The following is a 23,741-nucleotide window of genomic DNA, read 5'->3' as shown; positions in this document are numbered from 1 at the left end:
TCCAAAGGGCAGGTGGGAGACCTCCCATGAAGGCTAGGGGGGGCAGATTGGCATCCTTCGGGCCGGCCATCTGCCCGCGCCTTTCCCGTCAGCCATCTGGTCGAGCTCACTGCTTTCCAATGGGGCGACCAGATGTCCGGGCTGCCCTGGAAGTCCTGATGAGAGCTTGTTTGCCTCCCCGATCCCAGCCAGGGCTCTGGGAGGTCGGGCGCGTCCTTGCCTTGTGTCCCCACCATCAATCGGCGTGCACGGGTTATCAGAAAAGGGGGTACCCTTCCTCCAGATTACTAGAGACAGGGTGCGCCAGAACCCCTCATGGGCTGGGGGCTCTCAGCTGGTGACCAGATGGGCTAGGGCTGGGCAAAAACCTCCCCCCCCCATCCGAGGCTCTGTCGTCAGACCCATCGTGTGACAAAGTGCCCGGGATGGGCTCCATCGTGCCCGGGCAGTCCTCCCTTGGGTGACCGGGCCCGAGAGCTCTGGCCGGGTGGTCCCAACACTGGTTTCCGTACTCCGCTCCGCCATGGGCCCAGGGCCCGTGGGGCGTTTCCCGCCTCGGCTTGGTTTCAGGAGCTCCGGCAGGGGCCCTTAGTGGCCCAGGGGTGGAGGGTGCCCTCCCCACCCCTGGCTCCATCCTCAGGCCTGCTGCATGACAGGGCATTGGGACGTGGTCCTTGGGGAGGCCTCCCCTTCGCGTGCAGGCCCGGGGCCTCTGGTCGGGCCCAGGGCTTGGACTCCGTCCCCCTGCTACACCATGGTCCCAGGACGGGGATCTGTTGGGCCCGCCTGTCAAGGTGCCTGAGCAACCCCGGGTCAGAGGTCCATTGGGAAACCCCCTCCGCAGCCCCGGGCCCCAGGCCTAGCCGGGGTGTCTGAGCCCCCGGGAAGCAGAGCTCCCGAGCCCTCCAAAGGGCAGGCGGGAGCCCTCCCTCGAAGGCTCGGTGGGCAGATTAGTGTCCTTCGGGCCCGGCCATCTGTTCGCCCCATTGGAAAGCATTGGACGCGACCAGATGGTCGGACTGCCCTGGAAGTCCCAATGAGGGCTTGTTTGCCTCCCCGATCCCAGCCAGGGTTCCAGGAGGTCTGGCGCGTCTGCGCCTTGGGTCCCCTCCGTCAGTTGGTGCTCACGGGTTACCAGAAAAGGGGGTACCCTTCCTGTGGATTATTAGGGACAGGATACGCCGGAACCCCTCATGGGCTGGGGGTTCTCAGCTGGCGACCAGATGGGCTACGGCCAGGCAAAAACCTCCCCCCCTGTCTAGAGCTCTGTCCTCCGGCCTGCCGCATATCAAAGTGCCCGCGACAGACTCCATCAGGCCCGGGCGGTCCTCCCTTGTTGCGTCCGGGCCTGAGAGCTGTGGCCGGGTGCTTCCTACACTGGGCTCTGTCCTCCGCTCTGCTATGTGCTCGGGGCCCGGTGGGCATTCCCCAGCTCAGCTTGCATTCAGGAGCTCCGGCAGGGGTCCTTGGTGGCCCTGGGGTGGAGGGTGCCCTGCCCACCCTGGGTCTGTCCTCGGGCCTGCCGCGCGGCAGGGCGTCTGGGACACAGGCCTTGGGGAGTTCTCCCCTGCGTGTGCCAGCCAGGGACCTTGGGCCGGGTCCAATGGTCCCGGCTCAGTCCCTGTGCTCTGCCATGGTCCCAGGACGGGGCTCCGTTGGGCCCGGGCAGGCCTCCCTCCTGCTTCACCCGCCTGGGGGCCCCTGGGTCAAAGGTCCGTCGGGGACCCCCGTCCGCAGCCCCGAGGCCCAGCCGGTGTCTCCGAGCCCCCGAGCCCTCCAAAGGACAGGCGGGAGCCATCCAGTGAAGGCTCGGGCGGGCAGATTGCCATCCTTCGGACCCAGCAATCTTGCTGCGCCTTTCCCCTCGGCCATCTGGTTGCGTGCAATGCTTTCCAATAGGACGACCAGACAGCTGGACTGCCCTGGAAGTCCCGATGAGGGTTTGATTGCCTCCCCGATTCCAGCCAGGGCTCGGGGCCCTCTTCAATCTGGAGATTACAGGTAGCGGGCCCAATTTTTGTAACACTGGATGTTTGCTTACAGGTGTGGCTGGTACAGGTAAGAGTGGTGGGTTCCCAAACAAATTTCCTAACACTGCTCACATATACAGATGCCCACATACAGGTGCTTTGGTGCTTTGCTAGGGGTATCCAGTGCTATACAATACACACACACCTTGCTGCCTAATCTGAACTTTCTACTACTGCCAGTTAGGCAGAGAGAGAGAGAGAGAGAGAGAGAGAGGGAGAGAGGCAAATAGAGAGAAAGAGACAGAGAGAGAGAGAAACAGAGAGAGAGAGAGAGAGAGCGCAAGAGAGAGAGAGGGGGGGGCTATAGGGACTCTTCTACATACTGGCATACATACAGAAGAAGTGGTGACGTTTTGCAGTTCTATCGGTGGGTTATGGTTGCTTCTTAGAAATTAGTCTTGTGGTGTATTTATTTGTAAGCCGAGCCATCAAAATCGTGTGTACAAAATAATGGGCTTCTATCCTCCTCACCCCAACCCACTGCTCACCTACATAAGACGTTCTCATGCCCCCTCCCCCCTTTATATAGCTTTTAGGCTACAAACAACGATAGGGGAGGGCAGACAACCACTGATGGTACCTAAAGCCAGTATTTTATCCCCTTGTAAATACATAGACAGTAAGCAGAAAACAATTTAAAACGTGTTCTGCAGATGACCTAATGACCCGAGTGATAATTAAAATAAACAAAGACTGAAAAACACTTATCTGGGCCTCTGCAAAATCTTAAAACATGAACACATGGTGGGTATTTTTCATCTTACCTGTAGGCTGCCAGCGAGCGCGTCATATGGTGGGCCATGCAGTGGGGAGGAGGGTGATGGGCACTACTAAGTGTGCATGACGGTTTGGCCCGCTGTCTTAGTCCGGCCATACCCTCAAGCGCACTTAGCATTTCTCCACCCAGCTGGGTGTACAGCTGGGTGGAGGAAAGCCACAGGCTCCTGGACAGTGCCTCAGTGTCAAACCAGGGGATGTATGTCGTTACAACGCACACTTTTACAACACATGCACTTACAACGCATTTTTTACAACGCACAATCCATTACAACGCATGACATTACAACGCATGACACTACAACGCATTTTTAAAAACTACCTTTACAACGCATTCCATTACAACGCATACTACCATTACAACGCATACCATTACAACGCATAATATTAAATTGCATTTAAGGTAAGTATTAGATAGTATAGGGGTAAAAATTACTTTTCTAACTCCAGGGGGTGCAACAGTAGGGTAAGTGTTGGATAGTATAGGGGTAAAAATTACTATTCTAACTCCAGGGGGTGCAACAGTAGGGAAAGTGTTGGATAGTATAGGGGTAAAAATTACTATTCTAACTCCAGGGGGTGCAACAGTAGGGTAAGTGTTGGATAGTATAGGGGTAAAAATTACTATTCTAACTCCAGGGGGTGCAACAGTAGGGAAAGTGTTGGATAGTATAGGGGTTAAAATTACTATTCTAACTCCAGGGGGTGCAACAGTAGGGAAAGTGTTGGATAGTATAGGGGTAAAAAATACTATTCTAACTCCAGGGGGTGCAACAGTAGGGAAAGTGTTGGATAGTATAGGGGTTAAAATTACTATTCTAACTCCAGGGGGTGCAACAGTAGGGTAAGTGTTGGATAGTATAGGGGTAAAAATTACTATTCTAACTCCAGGGGGTGCAACAGTAGGGAAAGTGTTGGATAGTATAGGGGTAAAAATTACTATTCTAACTCCAGGGGGTGCAACAGTAGGGAAAGTGTTGGATAGTATAGGGGTAAAAAATACTATTCTAACTCCAGGGGGTGCAACAGTAGGGAAAGTGTTGGATAGTATAGGGGTAAAAATTACTATTCTAACTCCAGGGGGTGCATCAGTAGGGTAAGTGTTGGATAGTATAGGGGTAAAAATTACTATTCTAACTCCAGGGGGTGCAACAGTAGGGAAAGTGTTGGATAGTGTAGTTTAATATTATGCGTTGTAATGGTATGCGTTGTAATGGTAGTATGCGTTGTAATGGAATGCGTTGTAAAGGTAGTTTTTAAAAATGCGTTGTAGTGTCATGTGTTGTAATGTCATGCGTTGTAATGGATTGTGCGTTGTAAAAAATGCGTTGTAAGTGTAGTGCGTTGTAAAAGTTGCGTTGTAAAGGTTGTTCCCCCAAACCAGGCCACTCAGACCGACCCCAGCGCTTCTCTCATGCTGGGAATAGTATTCACAGTAGGAGAGCAGCGTCAGGATTGGCATCTGGGAGCCTGCGCAGTGTGCACCAGCCCTGGAGTACAGGAACGGAAGAGGTGTAATGCAGCAACCACAGCGGCAGGTAAGTACAACATTTTTATTTTTTTTGTCTGTGCTAATTCTTGTATTAACCCCACCCCCACCCCAGCTGCCCTACCAACTCAGATCCCGAAAATAGGACCATGCACTGGAATGTACAGTGCGCAGGCCAGACTACGGGTATAAAAGGAACCTGACCTGCGAAGTTGATCAGGACTGCAGTGAGTCTTGGGCCTGGTGGTCTAAGATGGCACCAGCTACAGATGCCTCCCAGTGCTCGTCTGATGCAGGGGGAGAGAAGTACATGAGGGAGACAGCTAGAAAACACGTGCACTCTGATGAAGTAATTAATCCAAAAGAAACAAGTAGTGCTTGAAAAGTGGGCAGTGGAAACATAGAAGCTAGACAGTCAAAAGGGACGGTGAAGAAGCTATGCTACATGTAAGGAACAAGCACAAGATTCAAGATTGATAAGCTGGAACATAAATAAGAAGCATCAAAATGAGAGTGACTACAAAGCCAACCACACTGCTCTATGTCCTTGTGCCAATCACCACTAACCACAAGACTGCTTAGAGAGAGGCAGGACCGCCTCCATTGCCATAAATCCAATGTCTCCTTCTCTTCTGTTTCAGATGTCCTGTTGTGGAATCTCTGGACCTGACAATTTTGGGAATGGGTCCCTTTTTCACAAGCTCTATCCGACAACACCGTGGCCAGATGCCTGCTGTAGCCGGAACAATCCAGTGCTGTCTGACAACATCCTAAACAGAAATCACTGTATACAAAACGAAACAGGATTTGTTAATAACCAGGTAAACACTAGTGGCATTTATGATTTTGGCATCAAAACTCAATGGGCAGGTAACACCAGGACTCCACTGATGACCAATGGGGCAGTATCTTGACAAAGTTTATTGAATGTAAAATGTCCCTAAATTCCATTTTAACAATGTGCATTCACAATCACTTAAGCATTGATCTTTGCCTCCAATAGTCTTACTAATTTTCCAGACTAGATTCAGTTCACAATTTACAGATGCATGCTTATGATTGGAAAGATGTCTACAAGTTCTAGCAATGGGAGTGGGTCAGAGGATCCTTCGGTGAAAATTCGATGAAACCAGAGTCCCAGTGCTTGGAGTGCTATTGTTGCTACTGACTGTCTGCAAGCTAAAATAAGAGTGGACAGGGGAAGGAAGGTGCCCTTGCAGCATCCAATTATATATGGCTGAAAGTACCCTTTACACATGGCTACCTTTTCATCTGCACTGATACATAAATGCACATATACACACGGGTATGGCTGTTTGATACATATGAACAGGCAAAGCCTTAAAACAGTTTGTCACTGCCCTGTGGCCAGGGTCTGCACCCACCCCTCCACAGTCAGCCAACCCCGACTATGCACAGAGATGGACGTACACAGAGGGTGTCTGCAAGGTCAGGTGTCACATCAGATACTGCATCTAACATACAATAGGAGATGGGCATGTGCATCAAAGGGCTGGCCGCACTGCCCCCACTGTGGCCAGGCCCTGTGCCCACTCTTCCATTACCACCTAACACCATACGTGCTAATACTTCATCCCTTCACAGCAAAGGTTGACCAAAGGGTCTGTTATTCAGTGACACTCAGTGGTCAGCTCGGTGTGAGTGACCTACCCCCGGTGCACGTATTTCAGTGGTTTTTGAGCTTGTGTCTCAATCCAGCATGAGTCCATATAGGTGGGAAGAGGTGAAGCGCCCACCATAAATTCTTGGGCAAAAACCAAATTCCTTGCCATCATAAACATATTTATAAAATCCCCAATTGGAGAGTGCTAAATGTGTGGGGAGGCACCAGCATCTTTGTCTTGTGCTCCACAATACATATCTTATTTAGCACCACAAAGTTTTATATTGGAATCACCCGCCCAGACTATGAGCATCTCCCTGTTAGTACTTTCAGTAAAGGAATCTAGGGCGGTCTCTAATTCCCCTATTACCTTCATTACACTTACATCAAATACATGGTTATACAAATAAATTTATCAGGATCAAATCAAAAGAGTAAGGGGTCTGAGTGAGGACAAGCTGAAACAAGCTAATAGTTCTTGAAGAGGCGTACACAAGGTAAACTGAATAGCTACCCCCCCACCCCCTTGGACCGCCCTGAGCTGGATGGCATGGCACTACTACACAGGGAGTAATAACTATCCACACTAAAGCTCTCCCGTGACCATGCTTGCTGCAAGATGACAATATCAGCTTCTCTTTTTTCTGTTAGCCAGTCCAAGGTTGTCAGCTTATTGTTCTGCCCGCTATATTCCATGATGTTAACTTTAGACCTAATAACTGTGTCGCTGGGCCACTTCGGCATGCCAGAATGGATGCATGGTCCTCCACATCCATGTTGGAACTTACAAACTGTGACTCATTCATCTCTACCCACCCCCTACGCACAAGGACTGAATCCTCCAAAGTTTCCTGGTGTTTACCAGTCCCAATATCTTCTTCCAGATTAATGGCGAGTAAGTCCTGCTCGTCAAGGGAGGCAAGTGGCTCAAAGGCATTCCAAACTTTGATACTAAATTATTGACTCTTACTCTCCTGCTGACAACAACATCCTTGACTTGATGTAAAGGCAACAGCCTGTTTTTGGATAAATTATCCCAAAGGGAGAACTTGGATGCAGCCTAGGTCCCAGCCACAGAAGTAGAAAAACATCAATAGGGAGTCTACAAAGTAGGGTGATCTAAAATTGATAATAAGGCAGTTCTCCAGGAATTCCTTCTTTCTGTGGCCAATCCAGGCTGATCATTAGTATTTCTCTCAAAATATCAGTCCTCTAACTGGGTTTTCCCCTTAGCCAATACATCACTTTGTTTTTCAAAACCCTTCCCTCTCATGTGGTGCCAGACCTGGGGCATTTTTTAAACTAGGACATATGGTGTACATTCTGGAGGGAGTTATGGGGAAGGGTTAGGTGGGCTATGCTTGAAAGATTCTGAAATGCCGTTGAAAGGCTCTTTTGACTTTTCTGCCCCTGAAGAGTGAACATGCTCCCCATCCCATCCCAACCCATCCCAACTGTACACATCCCACCATCTTATTCTTAGATCTTACTACCTTTGCTCTCTTTCAACACACAGCACTTTACTGGGCAGGGTGATGGCACCCGAGACTTGTGTGCTCTGTGAGTTATGACTCCTGTAGAGATTGGGGTTGGGTACTGCTTTTACAGGTTGATGTATTTCTGAGGCTCCCTCTCAATGGCTACAAGCCGAGTATAGAACAGGTCAAGCAAGTCCAGTATAGGCAACACTACACGGGTACACACATCCTCTGCTAGGGCCTCTGGCCCGAGGAGCCCAGCCCTCTCCCTTCCCCAATGCCTGAACCAATCGATTGCGTGAGCAAGTGGATTTATAGGCCAGGGCACTGCCTTTTGGATTTGGCCCCAACCTCAGTCCTCTTCCTCTCGCCCTTCTGTCTTCTTGTCTCAACCACATTAACTATAGTTTGTTTATCATTTTCTCTGCCCTCTGATGTCCCTACCCAGGCATCTCCAGGGGCCCTGTCAGTGTCGGTGTCTCCTGAAAGAACATTTTGAGAGCCCGGAGTAGAAGTGGGAGTACTTGCCCCACTTCCTCATTCTCCTCCAATGGACATGCAATCAGATCTGCTGTTGACGGTTCTGTAATAGGCCACGCACCAGTGGGTAAGGAGAGAGACAGCCATCTTTTCACCAGGTCTATCTCCCTGCTGATCACCCCCACCGCTCGCAGTAGGAATCCATCCATTGTGGTTCCTGCGCAGGCAAAGAGGGATTAACATTTGCTCTCCGCTTCCCCAATATAATTCTGCGTTAAACAGTTAGCAACTTCCTAGTAGCAAAGCCTACAGCAGGTGTCAAAGAGTACTTTGGTTAGGGGGTGGCCCAACTCAGCCTTGCTTCTTCCATTTGATGAGGGGTGCAGGACAGGTCCACCCTTGGCCTGGGCTTCGGCCAAGCGTGGCCAGTTCCTGCCATGTGCAGCAGAATTCATAGAGCGCTTTGTTGCTTGATGCAAGGGTATCCCAACCCACTTGCTGCTAAAAGCTCATTGGTGCCTGTCTGGCGCTGAAGACTTTTGTGACTTGCAGTCCCCACCTTTGAAATGCGGCCTGAATAGGGTTTAAAAACTCCTGCCAAAATTATGGTATGGCGTCTCTGGCGATCTATCTGCAAGGATCAGACCTTGACTTGTCAAATAGTTTTGATCAATAGCTAAGAGTCATTTGGCAGTCACCAACCCTCTGATTTTGACAACCGCAGAGTTTGTGAAGGCAAAATAGCTTTGTACAGCTGATAAAATGCAAGTAAAAGTGGATTTTGCCTGGGAACGTCCATAACCGAAAATGCGATGGCACAGGTCCTAATTGTTAGTGAATCGCTGTATTGTGGGGTTCAGCCATTGCACTGGACTTCACCAAGCATTTCAATCACATCATTGTTCACTCTTTTGTCAGAAAGTGCCCCTTTTGAAATGGTTATCCCTACTGTTTGCTTGGCATTTGATGCAATTTTGACAGAAGTGACCAGGTCCCCAGTGCCAGATCTCTTTACTGAAAACTGTACAATTGTTCCCCCAATTTGCAATACCTTTAGCACCCCCTGTAAGATTCTTGTAAATGGTACCCCTGGTACCTAGGTCAGGGAGGCTAAAGAGGGCCCGTAAGGGCTGCAGTTTGGATTGTATCACCCCTAAAAAACTCTCATGCACACTGTCATTACAGGCTGTGTGACATGGTGCAGAGAAAAGTGAAGACAGTACATGCCCTGTGTGCCATGCCTGCATACACTGTCTATAATATAAGTAAGACACCTCTACAGCAGGCCTTACAGCCAGAAAGCAGGGTGCATTATAATACATGTGAGGACATATCTACCTGAGCAGATATGTCCCTGTGATGTCCATGTCGATTGTTGGACATTGCCAGTGAACAGGGAAGCTTGAGTATATGTACTGGGCACTGGTGATTATGAGCTACCCAACTACATGCTGACTTTACTGAAACTAATATTGTCTCATATTAATAAATCCATACTGATTCCAGTGTTAGATTTATTAATACTAGCACTCAGATGACACCTTGGAGGTGCCACCTGAACACCTATCGATCTCAAGTGTATTGGCTGACTGGTGTAGACCAGCCTGCCACCACAGAGAGGTTGCTGTCCCTCTGCAGGTGAGAGTCCACATTCTCTGAGGGCAGAAACAATGCCGGATCTGACTGAAGGTGTAGTCACCTCCTCCAAGCAGGATGGCTATTCAATCAGCATATCAAGGCAGGAGGTTTCAAAGGCCTCTGCCGCCTTTGATATGCGACCAAGGCTTCCTTCAGACAGGGGAAATGCCACCTCTAGCCTGGGGCCCATTTGGCACCAGGACAGGTGGGCAAATTAGCTAGTCAGGAGGCATGTTCCCTATCAGCCTAGTTCTACCCCTAAATTCCACCATCTTGGTTTTTGGTGGAATTAGGCTCACTGAGTCAAGGTTGGCCCCTCCTCCCACTAGAAGTGGACATATAGGGGGTATAGTCACCCTAAAGGTAGGTAGCCCATTGGCCACTACCTGTTACTCACCATAACACCCCTATATTGAGTATTTAGGTGGCACCCCTGATGCCAGGAACTTAGATGTGATGGATCCAGAAGAAGAGGACAAAGAAAAGCCACGAGCAAATGAGAACTGAAGATTTGCTGTGGACTTTTTGCACCAAACCCTGCCTTCATGCACCAGTCTCAACAATCATGACCGAGTGACTCGTCCTGCAGCTGAGCAACCGCCAAGAACCCTGGTAGACTGCCAGGCCTTCACAAATTGACAGCAATCTCCCTTGGAGTAGAGGAGCTACACTCTGTCGTCCGCAGGCACGAAAATGCTGAGTACGGTTCACTGTGTTGCAGGTCACCAGCCAGCATGAACCAGCAGCCACCCAGGAGGACAGAACCTATGCTCTTAAAGGTCAAATCTGTCCCCCCACCAAGTGAGAGGACACCAGGACTGACCGGAGCTGCTCAGCACCTATACCTTGGGTACTGAACCCATTACAACAAACAAAGCCTGTGAGAGTCCAATCCAGGTTCCCACTGCACCGAGACCGAGCAGCCACCGAGGGACATCAGCAGTTCAGAGACCTACATCCAGAATGTCCCAGCTGTTCTGATCTCTGCACCCTCAACTGGTGATGCTGACAACCGTGAGAAAACGCACGGAGCCCAGCTGACCTATCTACTCTGCACCTGAGTGCCGAAGCCTGAGTACCCGAGAATCAACTGTGCTTTCTTACTCCAAGACTCTTGCGACCTGAGTCGCCATTGGGAGCACCTGGACTTGTCCCCAAGTCCCCCTCTGCAGCCTGCTTCCCCCTACTACCTTAAATCCTGAAGGAGACCCCCAGAAACCGACCGCAAATAACTGTATGCAACACATCCCTTATTTCACATATGAAAGCATTGCAGCGTAAAGATGCATTTAAGTGAACATTTTACATAGCTGGAAAAATCGATACTTCGAAAAGTACTTACTTTATAACAAAGTTCTTTGAATCGAAATTTTAAATAAAAATATGACTTTTCTAAATTGGTTGCATATTTATTGTTAAGTGTGTGTCTCATTAATTGCCTCTGTGAGTTCAACGAATGCTTAGCACTACCTTCTGATAAAACGAAACTGTTCACCTACACCACCACAAAAGAAAACATGTATTGTTATCATTTTTGCCCCTGTAAACCAATAAGGGATGCCTGGGCTCTACACAGTGTACCTCGTTTTTGTCCACTATATAGAGAGCCGGCTTCCTACAAGCTCTTGTGGAGGAAGATGCGAAAATGTTGAGATTCCCGCACAACCTGGTCGCACTTCCTGACTGTTACCAATAACATCATCTAAGTGCGCTAAGATTTCTATCAATTCTGATGCTCGATCAAGGGTCTATGTTTTCGTCAATGTTTTTTATATCTGTGTATGTAGTTAATATCTATGGCTAGACTAGCGCACAACGTTTCTCCAATAATGGGAGCCAACAAAATACACAGGCTCTATTACAATGTTGATGCTTTAAACTTTTACGCTTGAGTCAATTGTTTACAAATGAATCACAAAAAACAAAGCTGTCGTGTTCGGGGTGAAAGGGGCCCTGCTACATTTTATGGGACTTGAATTAAAAAAAAGGTTTGAATACAGAGATATTCGGGGATGTGTTTTGACCCCCAAGTGACATATGCCCCAGACTGGCTGGCATTGGAAAAACCCTCATAAATATCCTATATAAATGCTTTCCAATCGGTTGGTGGTCATTTTCGGGGGTTTCCTTTTGACCACTTTTGCAGGCTTACCTTGCAAAAGCTGCACCAGTCCTTCGCTGTGGGCCTCTATGGCTCCCACTGCTCGAGTCTCAGTAATAACTTAGAAGGCCTGGCCGGGACCACCTGATGTGGCCTCCGAAAATAAGCACCCTTTGATTTGATTGGGTTGTTGCTGAGTGTCAAGTCTAGCTGGCTGGGGTCTATAACTCCTACCTTGCTTTTTTTTGTTTTCAATAGCATGTGTTGACCACCTCTATTGTTAAATGTAGTATTTATATTTTTAAACTGTGGCAGGTTTGCTGGGAGCTCGAGCCTCACATTATCTGTAAATGTATGTTGATCAATTGCGGCTTCAGTGCGGCTTTTCTTTTAGAGGTACACAATCCTATGAACTCGTTTTTTATTTTCACATTAAGGGGATTAGCCATGGTCCTATCATGTGCTGAGCTGGCGAACAATGATCGGAAAAATGTGTGTGTTTGTAATCTCATTGATCAATTCGAAAAAGAAATGACACTTCATGGAGTTAATTGAGAATAATGATTTTTTTAGATGCTGTTAATGATGATTTTGATACGTTCTAATTTAGTTGATGTGGCTTAGATCAACCAGGAATGAACTTGATGATAACAAAATAACCATCACCACTCGCCTTGCTCCTTTGTGGATCTTTGTGCACATGGCGAACTCTCAATGTTACAAGGGCGTGATTTCTGTGTTTTTCTACCTTGCCAGGGCTGTTTCCCAGCAATTGCCAAATCTTTACAGAAGTATGTCAACCTGACGGGAGCTGTGGGCCTGGGAGTGCTTGGGATTGAGGTAACTGTTGCAAAGTGTGGCCCTCGTGTAAAGTTGGAATGCTTGTCCATTATCTCTCTTTTGCTGCCTGCCTGCATATCTGTTTGTCTTAGTGCCTGTCTGCCTATCTCCTTTTATGCGTGTCTATCTATATGCCTATCTACCTGACTGACCACCTTGCTGCTTGCCAGTTTTCCTGTCTTCCTGTATGAATGGTATCCTGATGTGGTGCAGGGGGCACTATGACCCTGCACACGAACTAAGGGAGGGGCCAGCCACCAGACACCACTTCCGGTCAGGAAAGGAGACAAACATTCGTGGTAGACGAGGGATGAGACAAACAAATAACACTGCACACCAACAAAGCAGTCAAGCCAGTGGCTCAGCATCACAGAATAGTGCCCATACACCTGCAACCACAAGTGGAAGAGGAGATAGAAAGCTTACCGTTGCAAGACATTATAGAGCCAACAGATGGATCAACTCCATGGGTATCTCCAATGGTCGCAGTACCTAAGAAGAGCACATCAAAAATTTGCATCTGCGTTGACATGAGAATCCCAAACACAGCTATTGAGAGAGAAAGACACCCAGGACCTCACCTAAATGACATGATCAGCTGTCTCACTGGCACATGCAGATTTTTAAAGTTAGACCTATGCAAAGTATACCATCAACTGGAGCTTGAAAACCCCTACCTGTTTCCTTGTGTCCCTTGAGGTCGGGGTCACTCCAAAGACACGACAAATGTAAGTCTGTGCTTTAGGCTGTCGTCCTCCTTCTCTCTCTTCACTCCATCATTGTGGTCTGTCTTAATGTCTGCAAGTATCAACCTGCCTGTTTTACAGCTTTGCCTCTTGTTACCTGCCTGCAATCACGCCAGTCTTTCAACCGGATTCTGTTCTTTAAGGCGATTATTATCTCCGTTTGGACCCAGCCATAAGCAAATCATTTTTGACTCTGCTCCAATAGGCACATCCCAGGCCTGGTACTCCCAGAATCTGAACTAAAGCAACCCTAGACCATTTTCTCCCTGATTAGGGCTGATCAGTCGGGTGCAGCTTGGTCCCAGCCAGGTCTGGTGGCTCAGTGGGCTAATGCCTCCACTGCAGGGGCCTGTGTTCGACCTCATGGTCACAGGTACAAATCCCAGCGGGTCTACTCAGCATTTCGTCCATCTGAGGTAGATAAAATGAGTACCATTGAGTTGGGTAACAAGAAACATCTGTTATTCAGTGCCAAGATACCTATCGGTGAAATACACATGTTATGTTATAGTGAGCCCATGCCTGGGCATACCTCTTGCACTTTGGGCATTGCACTGAAGTATAGAAAAAATGATGGATGCAATGCTGGAATTAATCTCAGTAACTGGTACTTACTCAGGCCGCATCTCAGTGCATCATTATTTTGCACACCATGCCATCTCAGTTTTGACCCAGAAATATTAGATAAGAATAATGTTTAACCTTGCTCTGGTAGGAATAGTCCAGCCTGAACTGCCATACCGGGTCGTTCATGAAACAGAACACAAGCAACCTACGAGTGGTTTCACACTGATCGGAGCTCGTTAGTCGGGTGCAGCTTTGTTCTAGTGGTACAGTGAGCAGGGAACCCACGTCTAGGCATAAAACAGATAGTGCTGGTGCACTTTCCCTGTTTGCGCCCAGCACACCTGTTCTAAGATGCCCCATGGCACAAACTGGTAAAATGCGCCCCGTAATAGGGCCCCAGGGTTCAAAGAATCTGTTTAGAGATAAACTTTACAGAAATCATGTGTGTGGAATTTATTAAAATTGGTTCTGGCCAGAAGGGACTGTCCGCCACTGCAGTCAGCTGAAGGGGCATGTCCTGGAAGTTTAAGGGATGTATACTAATATTGGAGGGTTTTTGTACCCTGCATACTTCGTTATCAACTCTGTTTATTTTATAAAATAAACTTTTCAGTCAACTTTGTTTAACCATGGACATTTTGCGGAGTGTGCTCTGTGAAGCGCTCTCTACCTAGGGGCTTGGGAAAAGGTTTTTTTTCCATCTGTATAATATTTTCCCCTTGCAGAGAAAGCATGAACATGTTTAAAATGTTTGAAAGTAAATGTCCTCCTGCTACATTTGCACATGCAAAAATGCTCTTAGTGTGACAAACTTGGAATTCACAATAATTCCGGAACTGCTGGCAAACTGCAGTTTACTAGCAGCATTCCTATAACCATTTGTGAATTTAAAATGTTACTCCACGCGCAGGTTTTAGCCTAACTGAGTACATTTACAATTATTCTGAGAACAGAGTCCATTGTAAACAACTGGGGCCATATCACATGCTGTGAGTAATGGTTTGTGCACAATGAAATTGCGGCTCCTACCCCCAATGTACAAAACGTATCTCCGCTACTATGCTCTATTAACATAATTCACTATTAGTAGGTTGGTACAAAAAAATCCTGCAATTGCAGTTTCCTTTTAAAGTCCAAATGTTTATGTTTTCAGTTTGTAAAACAGTCACAATTTGGGATGGAAAGCGTAATTTTTATGCCAAAGTGAAACCCTTTTAATGGCTTTCTTCATGTGATAAGTTTGCATAAGGAGGTCAACATGAAAATGACAATTATTTGCCAAAGAGTGAATGTTTTATCATTTGAGCATTTGGACAGTCAGGCCTAAGCCTGTAACTGCAACTTCTGTGCTGCTGAAATAATGCAGGATATACTGTGTGCTATGTAAGGTGGTGTACAAAATGGGAGCGAGCTCCCTTTACTGCTGGACACAAACATTTGCGGACTACGGGGGGAGCATTTACTAATATTTCACAGAATGCAGGGCAGAGGCAAAGTTGCTGTTCTGCATTGTGTGAAAGAGAGAGAGAGTAGAAATGCTCCATATTTGCATAGAGGTGGAGCATTTCTGCTCCCTCGCGCTGGCACACTGTGTGCTGCCTAGCCCCAACGCAGTCACCATTGCACCATACTGCAAGGGTGCCTGTGTTACAGGCAGGATTGTTTTTGTGCAAGAAGGGACACCTTCTTGCAGAATGCAGCACACATAGAAAGAAGAAGAAGTAACAAGGAGAAATAAAGATATTTCTCCTCGTTAAGCCTCACTGAGAAAGGTGTACCATTTTGACACATTCCCAGGTTTGCTAGCTTTAGTAAATCTAGGAATGTGCCAAATTCCATGAGTGGACCCACGCTCCAAGCATAGAACACCTCCCATGTTGAAATGTAACATACCATAAGGCATGCACGGTGGCGAAAATAGCTTCTTACATGGCTTTGTAAATATTACTGAGACCTTTGCATTGTCCTCGTTTCACCTTGTGTGATGGAAAGACAACGCAAGTATTTATGAAGCACTTCAAACGGTAATGAAGTGAAAACACAACACAAGAAAAGTACAACACCAATTTAGAAAAATTGAGTATATTTTAATAAATTATTAGACACCAAAACTAGAAAAATCCAGTTAGGAGAACAGGGGCTATGCAATTTGAAGGGCATTGTCGAAATTAAACACTGGGAAGCAAAAAGCGCCAGCCACGGTTATCTGGTTGCGGAAGATTGGGTCCAAGTCCCAAGTTCAGACCGGATGGAGAGTGGGACAGATAAAGGACTGAGTACAGTCTGCTGAAAGTACTTTGTGGCCTGGACGTTGAGATGTGAAGCCCTTGAGTTGATATGCGCAGCCTGGCATTGAGGGACTGTCGGCAAAGAGCTGCAATGCAAGGTTTGGCTTTGAGATGCGTTGTGCAGCAGCAGAGCCATTGACTGTCAACAAGGCTTGCGATGCGAGGTCCTGTGTCGCTGTTGAGGAAGTTGGAGCGCTTGCAGAGACTTGTTCTGCAATACGTTGGCGCAGGAGAAGAGCTGTATCGCGCTGCGTCAGGCAGCATTAGCATCAGAGAAGCCACCTGGGCTTGTGAGGACATGCGATGAGATGCGCTGGTATCAAGAATGAACTGTGTCGCCCTGGGCCGGAGTCAATGGCGAGGTGCATTGACCTGTATTGAGGTGCGAGAAATTACGTTGAGCACAAAAACTCCTGTAATATCTCTGAAGCTTTGAAAAGGGGGCCAGCAAACTGACCCTTGGAGATTTCTTAGAGTCCTGGGTCCACACAGGCAGGCTGGAATTAGCAGGGCAACTCACAGCAGCAGAACAGTCCTGCTGCAGCAATTGCAGCCCTTGGGTAGCAGAACAATCTCTGGTCAGCAAGCAGGTCAGTAGAGCAAACTACATAGCTGGGCAGTCTTTCTTCCTGGCAGAGACCACAGGTCCAGAAGTAATCACAAGGGTTGGGTCTGAGGGTCCACTATTTATACCTGGTGCCCGCTTTGAAGTGGAAAAAGCCTCTAGGGTCCTCCCGCTAAAGGAGTGTCTGGAATTTCCTTCTTCCCTGCCCTGGTTCCAGCTTGTCTGAGGCACAAAAGACTAGTCTGAGACCCTTTGTTAATGTGCTGAGGCATAGTCTTTGTGATGTGCAAATGTGGCAGGTGACATCTCCTCCACCTCATCCTGACAGAGATGACCCATTCTGCCACATTCTACTCCTCTTTTGTTTCATTGTCTGAGAGTGATACACAAAGACCAACTGCCAGCTACAACTAGTCATGTGACCCAGGATACAGACTGCAGGCACCAAATGGCTGGGACAAAAAAATGCCAACTTTCGAAAAGTAAAAACCAAAGGAAATTATGGACGGAGTGTTGAACATTGCAAGTACTCACCCCCAGTCAACTGATCTGGGTTTAATCCATCACCGTTCTTTAGCCCACTCTGCCACCCCAGTTCAGACATGGCCATATGCAAATCAGTCTGACCCTGTGCCTCATGGGAACAGTCCAGCCCGAACTGCCAAGCCATGTCTTCCCTGGACCGGAAACAAGCTTCCTAGGACCGGTTTCTGGCATTTCAGCCGTCTTCAGCCAGGCTTGCTTGAATCCAGTGGCAAAGTGAGCAAGGGACTCACGTCTGAGCATACCCTGCCAACTTATGGCGAACAAAGCAAAAACCAAAGGAAATGATGGACGGAGTGTTGAACATTGCAAGCACTCACCCCCAGTCAACTGATCTGGGTTTAATCCATCACCGTTCTTTAGCCCACTCTGCCACCCCAGTTCAGACATGGCCATATGCAAATCAGTCTGATCCTGTGCCTCATGGGAACAGTCCAGCCCGAACTGCCAAGCCATGTCTTCCCTGGACCGGAAACAAGCTTCCTAGGACCGGTTTCTGGCATTCTAAAAGTGTCATTTTCAGAATTGCGACTTAAAATCCGACATTACCATTAAAGAGGGGTTTAAATTACAATTGTTTAGAGACCAAACTAATTTCTTACCTGCTCCCAATTGAAAGTTATCACTTAAGTGTAATATGGTAACCAAATGTTATCCAATGGGAGAGGCAGGCCTTGCAGTAGTGGGAAACGAATTTGAGAGTTTTTCACTACCAGGACATGTAAAAGTTAAATGTGCATGTCCAACTATTTGAGTACAGTGCGCTCTGCCCTATGGGATGTTTAGAGCCTAACCTAGCGGTGACTTGTATGCATTAAAAAGGAAGGTTTATGTCCGGCAAAAGGTTTATTTTGTCAAGTTGAAACAGTAGTTTAAAAATACACAAACAGGCTGCAATGGCCGGTCTGGGACATGTTTAAAGGACTACTTAAATGGGTGGCACAATGTATGTATGTATGTATTTAATGCTTGTTAAGCGCAACTGTCACCCGACTAATGGCATTTAATTCACAGGCCAAGGGTACAGTTAGTACCACCTGACTAGGGACTTACAGGTAAATTAAATATGGCAATGGGATGTAAGCCAATTTCATCATGTTTAAAGGTGAGAGGACAAGCACTTTAGCACTAGTTAGCAGTGGCAAAGAGTCCTAAAACCATCAAAAATGTGTTCAGAAAACAAGAGGGTGAAGGCAAAAGGTTTGGGGATGACCCTGCAGAAAGGGTCAAGTCCAACACTCATTTTTTACAAGTTGCCAATAAACTGCTGATTAATTAACGCACATTTCTTAATCAAAGGTGGTACAGGAATAGGAGACTTAACAAATCTGACTGTTGTGGTAGTAGAATGCAGCTTTGGACAGGGTTTCTAGATATGTTGAATGTAGCGGATGTATGTCGTTACAACGCACACTTTTACAACGCATGCACTTACAACGCATTTTTTACAACGCACAATCCATTACAAAGCATGACATTACAACGCAGGACACTACAACGCATTTTTAAAAACTACCTTTACAACGCATTTCCATTACAACGCATACTACCTTTACAACGCATACCATTACAACGCATAATATTAAATTGCATTTAAGGTAAGTATTAGATAGTATAGGGGTAAAAATTACTATTCTGACTCCAGGGGGTGCAACAGTAGGGTAAGTGTTGGATAGTATAGGGTTAAAAATTACTATTCTAACTCCAGGGGGTGCAACAGTAGGGTAAATGTTGGATAGTATAGGGGTAAAAATTACTATTCTAACTCCAAGGGGTGCAACAGTAGGGTAAGTGTTGGATAGTATAGGGGTAAAAATTACTATTCTAACTCCAGGGGGTGCAACAGTAGGGTAAGTGTTGGATAGTATAGGGGTAAAAATTACTATTCTAACTCCAGGGGGTGCAACAGTAGGGTAAGTGTTGGATAGTATAGGGGTAAAAATTACTATTCTAACTCCAGGGGGTGCAACAGTAGGGTAAGTGTTGGATAGTATAGGGGTAAAAATTACTATTCTAACTCCAGGGGGTGCAACAGTAGGGTAAGTGTTGGATAGTATAGGGGTACAAATTACTATTCTAACTCCAGGGGGTGCAACAGTAGGGTAAGTGTTGGATAGTATAGGGGTAAAAATTACTATTCTAACTCCAGGGGGTGCAACAGTAGGGTAAGTGTTGGATAGTATAGGGGTAACAATTACTATTCTAACTCCAGGGGGTGCAACAGTAGGGTAAGTGTTGGATAGTATAGGGGTAAAAATTACTATTCTAACTCCAGGGCGTGCAACAGTAGGGAAAGTGTTGGATAGTATAGGGGTAAAAATTACTATTCTAACTCCAGGGGGTGCAACAGTAGGGTAAGTGTTGGATAGTATAGGGGTAAAAATTACTATTCTAACTCCAGGGGGTGCAATAGTAGGGTAAGTGTTGGATAGTATAGGGGTAAAAATTACTATATTATGCGTTGTAATGGTATGCGTTGTAATGGTAGTATGCGTTGTAATGGAATGCGTTGTAAAGGTAGTTTTTAAAAATGCGTTGTAGTGTCATGCGTTGTAATATCATGCGTTGTAATGGATTGTGCGTTGTAAAAAATGTGTTGTAAGTGTAGTGCGTTGTAAAAGTTGCGTTGTAAAGGTTGTTCCCCGAATGTAGCTAATAAGCCACATGCTTATAGACCTAACCATGGCACATCTAACAAGCTTTTTTGAGTTCAATGCATGGGCACCAGTTGCTTGTCATTTGACACTACTGGCACTGCCCTTGCTACCCCCGGTCTTAACAATCATTAAAGCACCACAGCGACAGGCAATGAACAGGGCACTATGTTGTTTCCATTTTTTGCTCATATCCTAGCTCCTCAGGCTAGTAAGAGATCAAGTATAGAACAATGAGCCATCCTCCATAAATGGCATTGGTGTCATAGGATGCATGCTGTTTCTTTCACTGCCCATGAATTACATTTGTGCTTTATTGATCAACTATATGAGGGCTAAAGAGCCCTTATTTTGAGTTTCTTGCCTTGTTGGCAGAAAGTGCTCCCTCAAAAATAATGAGAGCTCTTTTGGCAAAAAAATCAATGTTGACTAGGCCGCCATATCATGGCGACATGGTCAGCAACATTTTTACCCTTAAAAAAAAAGAAAAAACACTGAAGAGTGAGGATTTGTTTCAGAAAAAGAAGAGTATATATCCGGATGTGATAAGAGTTTTCTCCCAGAGGACATATATGTTATTTTCTAGCACCAGTAGGGCCACCATGTCCAGGGTTGTAGTGCCAGGCAGATGAAAGCAGCATTGGAAGCTTCTGATGTACCCTAATTAGTGGCCCTGTGGTGGCTGAACCATCAACTAGGAGCTGACAACGACTTAACCAGCTGAGGTACTTCTGTCAGAAACCAAGCGGATTCCCAACCTTAAATGAGTTGAGGAAACAGTAAGTCAGGTGGGAGATGCATCTGCCTATTTTTGTCAAATGTGCCATTTCCATCCAACTCTAAATGAACCCATAATCCAAACATGCTACCAATAAAAAATGTAACTTGTCTTAGGCGGGCCTCACAAATATATTGCATGAAGCGTGATTCACATTCTGATGCGATCCAGCGGGTTCTGTGGATCCTATTTAATGGATTCCTTTGCCTAAACTGAATCTGCACCCATTCAGACTACAATTTCTTGCTTTCCTAACCAGTTTTCCTGTCTTAAATTTGCAGATGTTTGCCATGTTTTTCGCACTGTGCCTGTACTACAATTTTGACTAGTACAGTCAACAAGCTTATGCCAAGCCTTCCTTCGTCTGCTGCGGTTGTCCCTTTGCAGTCTACCGTGCGACCCTCACGCCTTGGAGCTCGCTTGCTGGATGGAGCACCTCCATGTGATACAATACTGCCCCGCGCTTGGAGAAGACACTGTTGAGCACTTATGGTGGATGGGAACTCTTTGACATTCTTACTAATGAGATGTAAATGTTTTTCTGAGTTTTTAGAATGCAATAAAATGGTTTTTTTGGAAGATATCACATGTCTGTTGAAAGTCGGATTCAGGAGCCCGCTCGCTTTACCGACAGGATGTGCGGATGCTGACAAGAAGGTGTCTGGTAGAATCGGGCAAGGTGCTCGGGCTCACCCTGGCTCTGCAACCCTCTTTGCTTCATACATGATGAGATGACTAGTGCCATATGTTTTTGATGTGATATTGATAGGTGCTGGTGTCAGGGCATTTTAAGAATCCAGGCTAGGACTGAAGCCAAAAGTCTGAGTCCCAAAGGTGTTGAGTATGTTTTAGTGTTGTGGTGAGAAGCTAATAATACCATTTAACTTTCGAGCCAGTGCAACAATACAGGACACGTCAAGTGTTTTCTTGACTGAAAATGTTGTTTCTGGAAATACCCCATCATAGGTTGTGTGTGGAATGAATGGATGTTGGAGACACCTGTGGGCAGATTTACTAACAATGTGCATTGTGAATGTGTCACTTTTTGGGGGCAGCCTCAAGGCAATATGTTATTTGTGATTTACAAAGGCATGCAAATAAGATTTGTGTGGCTTTGCGTGGGATTTCCCTAAAAAAGTAATGCAATCGTTACTTTGCGCTAGTGAGCCATTACATGGGTGGAACATGGGCATTCCACCCATGGATTTTGGTGCAATTCCAGATTTACTAAAGCTACACCTCCTTGAACCAGATGAAATTAGGAGAGATATGTTTATTTTTCCTTGTTTTACTTCCTCTTTCTATATGTGATGCATTCTGCAACATTCCTGGAAAGGGGTAAATGCCTCTAAGTTTGTATCCTGCCTGTAATGGAGGCATCCTAGCACCATGATGCAAGTGTGCCTGCGATGACTCTAGGCAGAAGCGCTAGGAGACAACAGAAATGCACCATACCTCAATTTATAACCAGCATTTCTGCTGTCTCCCTTTCACACAATGCAGTGCAGCAACTTTGCTTGCTGCCATGCATTGCCTGAAATGTAAGTAAATATGCCCCCGGTATAGTTGGGTGAGGGATGTGAGATTCTGTGGGGCTTGGTTAGAGGGGCGCAAGAAACAACTCTTAAAAATATGGTTGGATGTTCTGGTCGTAGAAGAGGAAGGTGTATTGGGGGACACCAAGTCTTTCTTTGTGTGAGGACAGAGTACCTGAGACACACAGAGGGTGAGTGGTGGGAGGGACAAGGTGGTAGAGGCATTAAGTGTGTGTTTAACGGTGTGAACTCACTCTACAAGACTGTATTTAACTTATGCAAACAATGACCATCTATGCTAGGACTGGTACACTATAAGTATTGCTGGTTCTTCTAACGTTTGAACAGCGTTTCCAGCTACGTAAAAGTATGTTTCTTTTTTTTTCCCTTTAATTTTTTTTATTTATTTTGTTTTATTTTATTGAAAGTACAAAAGACAACTACAGAGATGAGAAACCTTTTCGATCCCCCTGTCCTCCGCCCCCCGACACTTAAAACATCAAAGTAGGCATTGGTTGATGAGTAGCTTATTACAGGTGTTCAATGGCTAATGTATCGAGAATCGAGAAAACTGTGGATAAAGTGGAGAGAGACGGAGAAAGAAAGAAATGAGAACAAAAAGAAAGAAAGGGAAGAGAGAATGGCTGATAAACGTTAAACAGAATAATACAATATAGCTTATACATCAAGAACTTATTTCTAGCATCAGCAGTATGAGTACGAAAAGAAAAAAAATGTCTCAACTGAAATCAAACGGATTCGGTCATGATTCTGGGTGCCCTAAGTGTCCCTCAGGATATCCCTCAGAAGAACCAGAGCTATTATTTGGGTGGCGAAAGGCCCCTATTAAGTCTGTCTATCTAAGCCAAGCAAATAACGGTTGCCATATAGCAAGACCTTTTTTTTTACCCCTATTGCCCATTTTGGAGAATATACCTTTTTCCAGTTTACAAGTAGAGATCAGTCGAGCTAGCCAGTGAGAAAATAATGGAGGGTTAGGATCCTTCCATAGTGAAGTCATACAGAGACGCAGAATGGTCATAGCTATAACAATAAGTGCGCCTCCATTTCTTCTACTGACTTTGTCTTGTATGCCTAAAAAAACAGTTGGGGGTGTTAGTTGGATTTCTTGTGCTAGGACTTTACTAAAGAAGTCTTCTATCTGGCCTAATAAAGGGGTAAGTTGGGGACAAGTAGCGAACATATGGATCGAGTCCGCACTAAACTCTGCACATTTGGGACAGAGTGAGAGTGTTCCTGCCCCCGTTCCCCACTTCGCAACTCTGCCCGGTGTAATATATAGGAAAAAGGCTGTCTTAAAGAATTGTGCCTGGCTGATTGCACAGCTTGGTTAAATATGTTAAAAGAGATGTTTAACTTTCTTTGCCATTTATTGGCAGTGGCGAGCATGTTGTCAGGCATCAAACTAACTAATTTAGTGTATATGTATCTGATACTGGGCGGGGTGGAGTTTTGCAGTTTATCAATGACATCCACCCTGGAGAAGCCAGCTGTCCCCCCAGTGTTACGGGACAGGAAGTCTCTTATAGCATATATTTAAAAGACTGATATTCTCCCAATTGAAATTTAATTTTCAAAACACCGAAG

At 46.2% G+C, this 23,741-nt stretch overlaps 1 protein-coding gene across 1 annotated transcript in view; it reads left to right on the top strand.

Moving 5' to 3' along the window:
- The window catches only part of LOC146866685 (tetraspanin-18-like), a 311,267-nt gene extending 290,122 nt beyond the window's left edge, over positions 1-21,145 (top strand). Inside the window, exons 6-8 of the mRNA XM_085614475.1 lie at positions 4,938-5,117; positions 12,374-12,457; positions 20,880-21,145. Coding sequence (XP_085470601.1) covers positions 4,938-5,117; positions 12,374-12,457; positions 20,880-20,927 — 312 coding nt within the window. The 3' untranslated portion in view covers positions 20,928-21,145. The remainder of the gene's footprint in view (positions 1-4,937; positions 5,118-12,373; positions 12,458-20,879) is intronic.
- The last annotated feature ends 2,596 nt before the right edge of the window (positions 21,146-23,741 follow it).

The sequence above is a fragment of the Triturus cristatus genome, chromosome 1_2, assembly GCF_964204655.1.
Source record: "Triturus cristatus chromosome 1_2, aTriCri1.1, whole genome shotgun sequence".
NCBI lineage: Eukaryota > Metazoa > Chordata > Amphibia > Caudata > Salamandridae > Triturus > Triturus cristatus.
The sequence above is the reverse complement of the archived record's forward strand: the minus strand, read 5'-3'. Positions and strand labels throughout refer to the sequence as shown.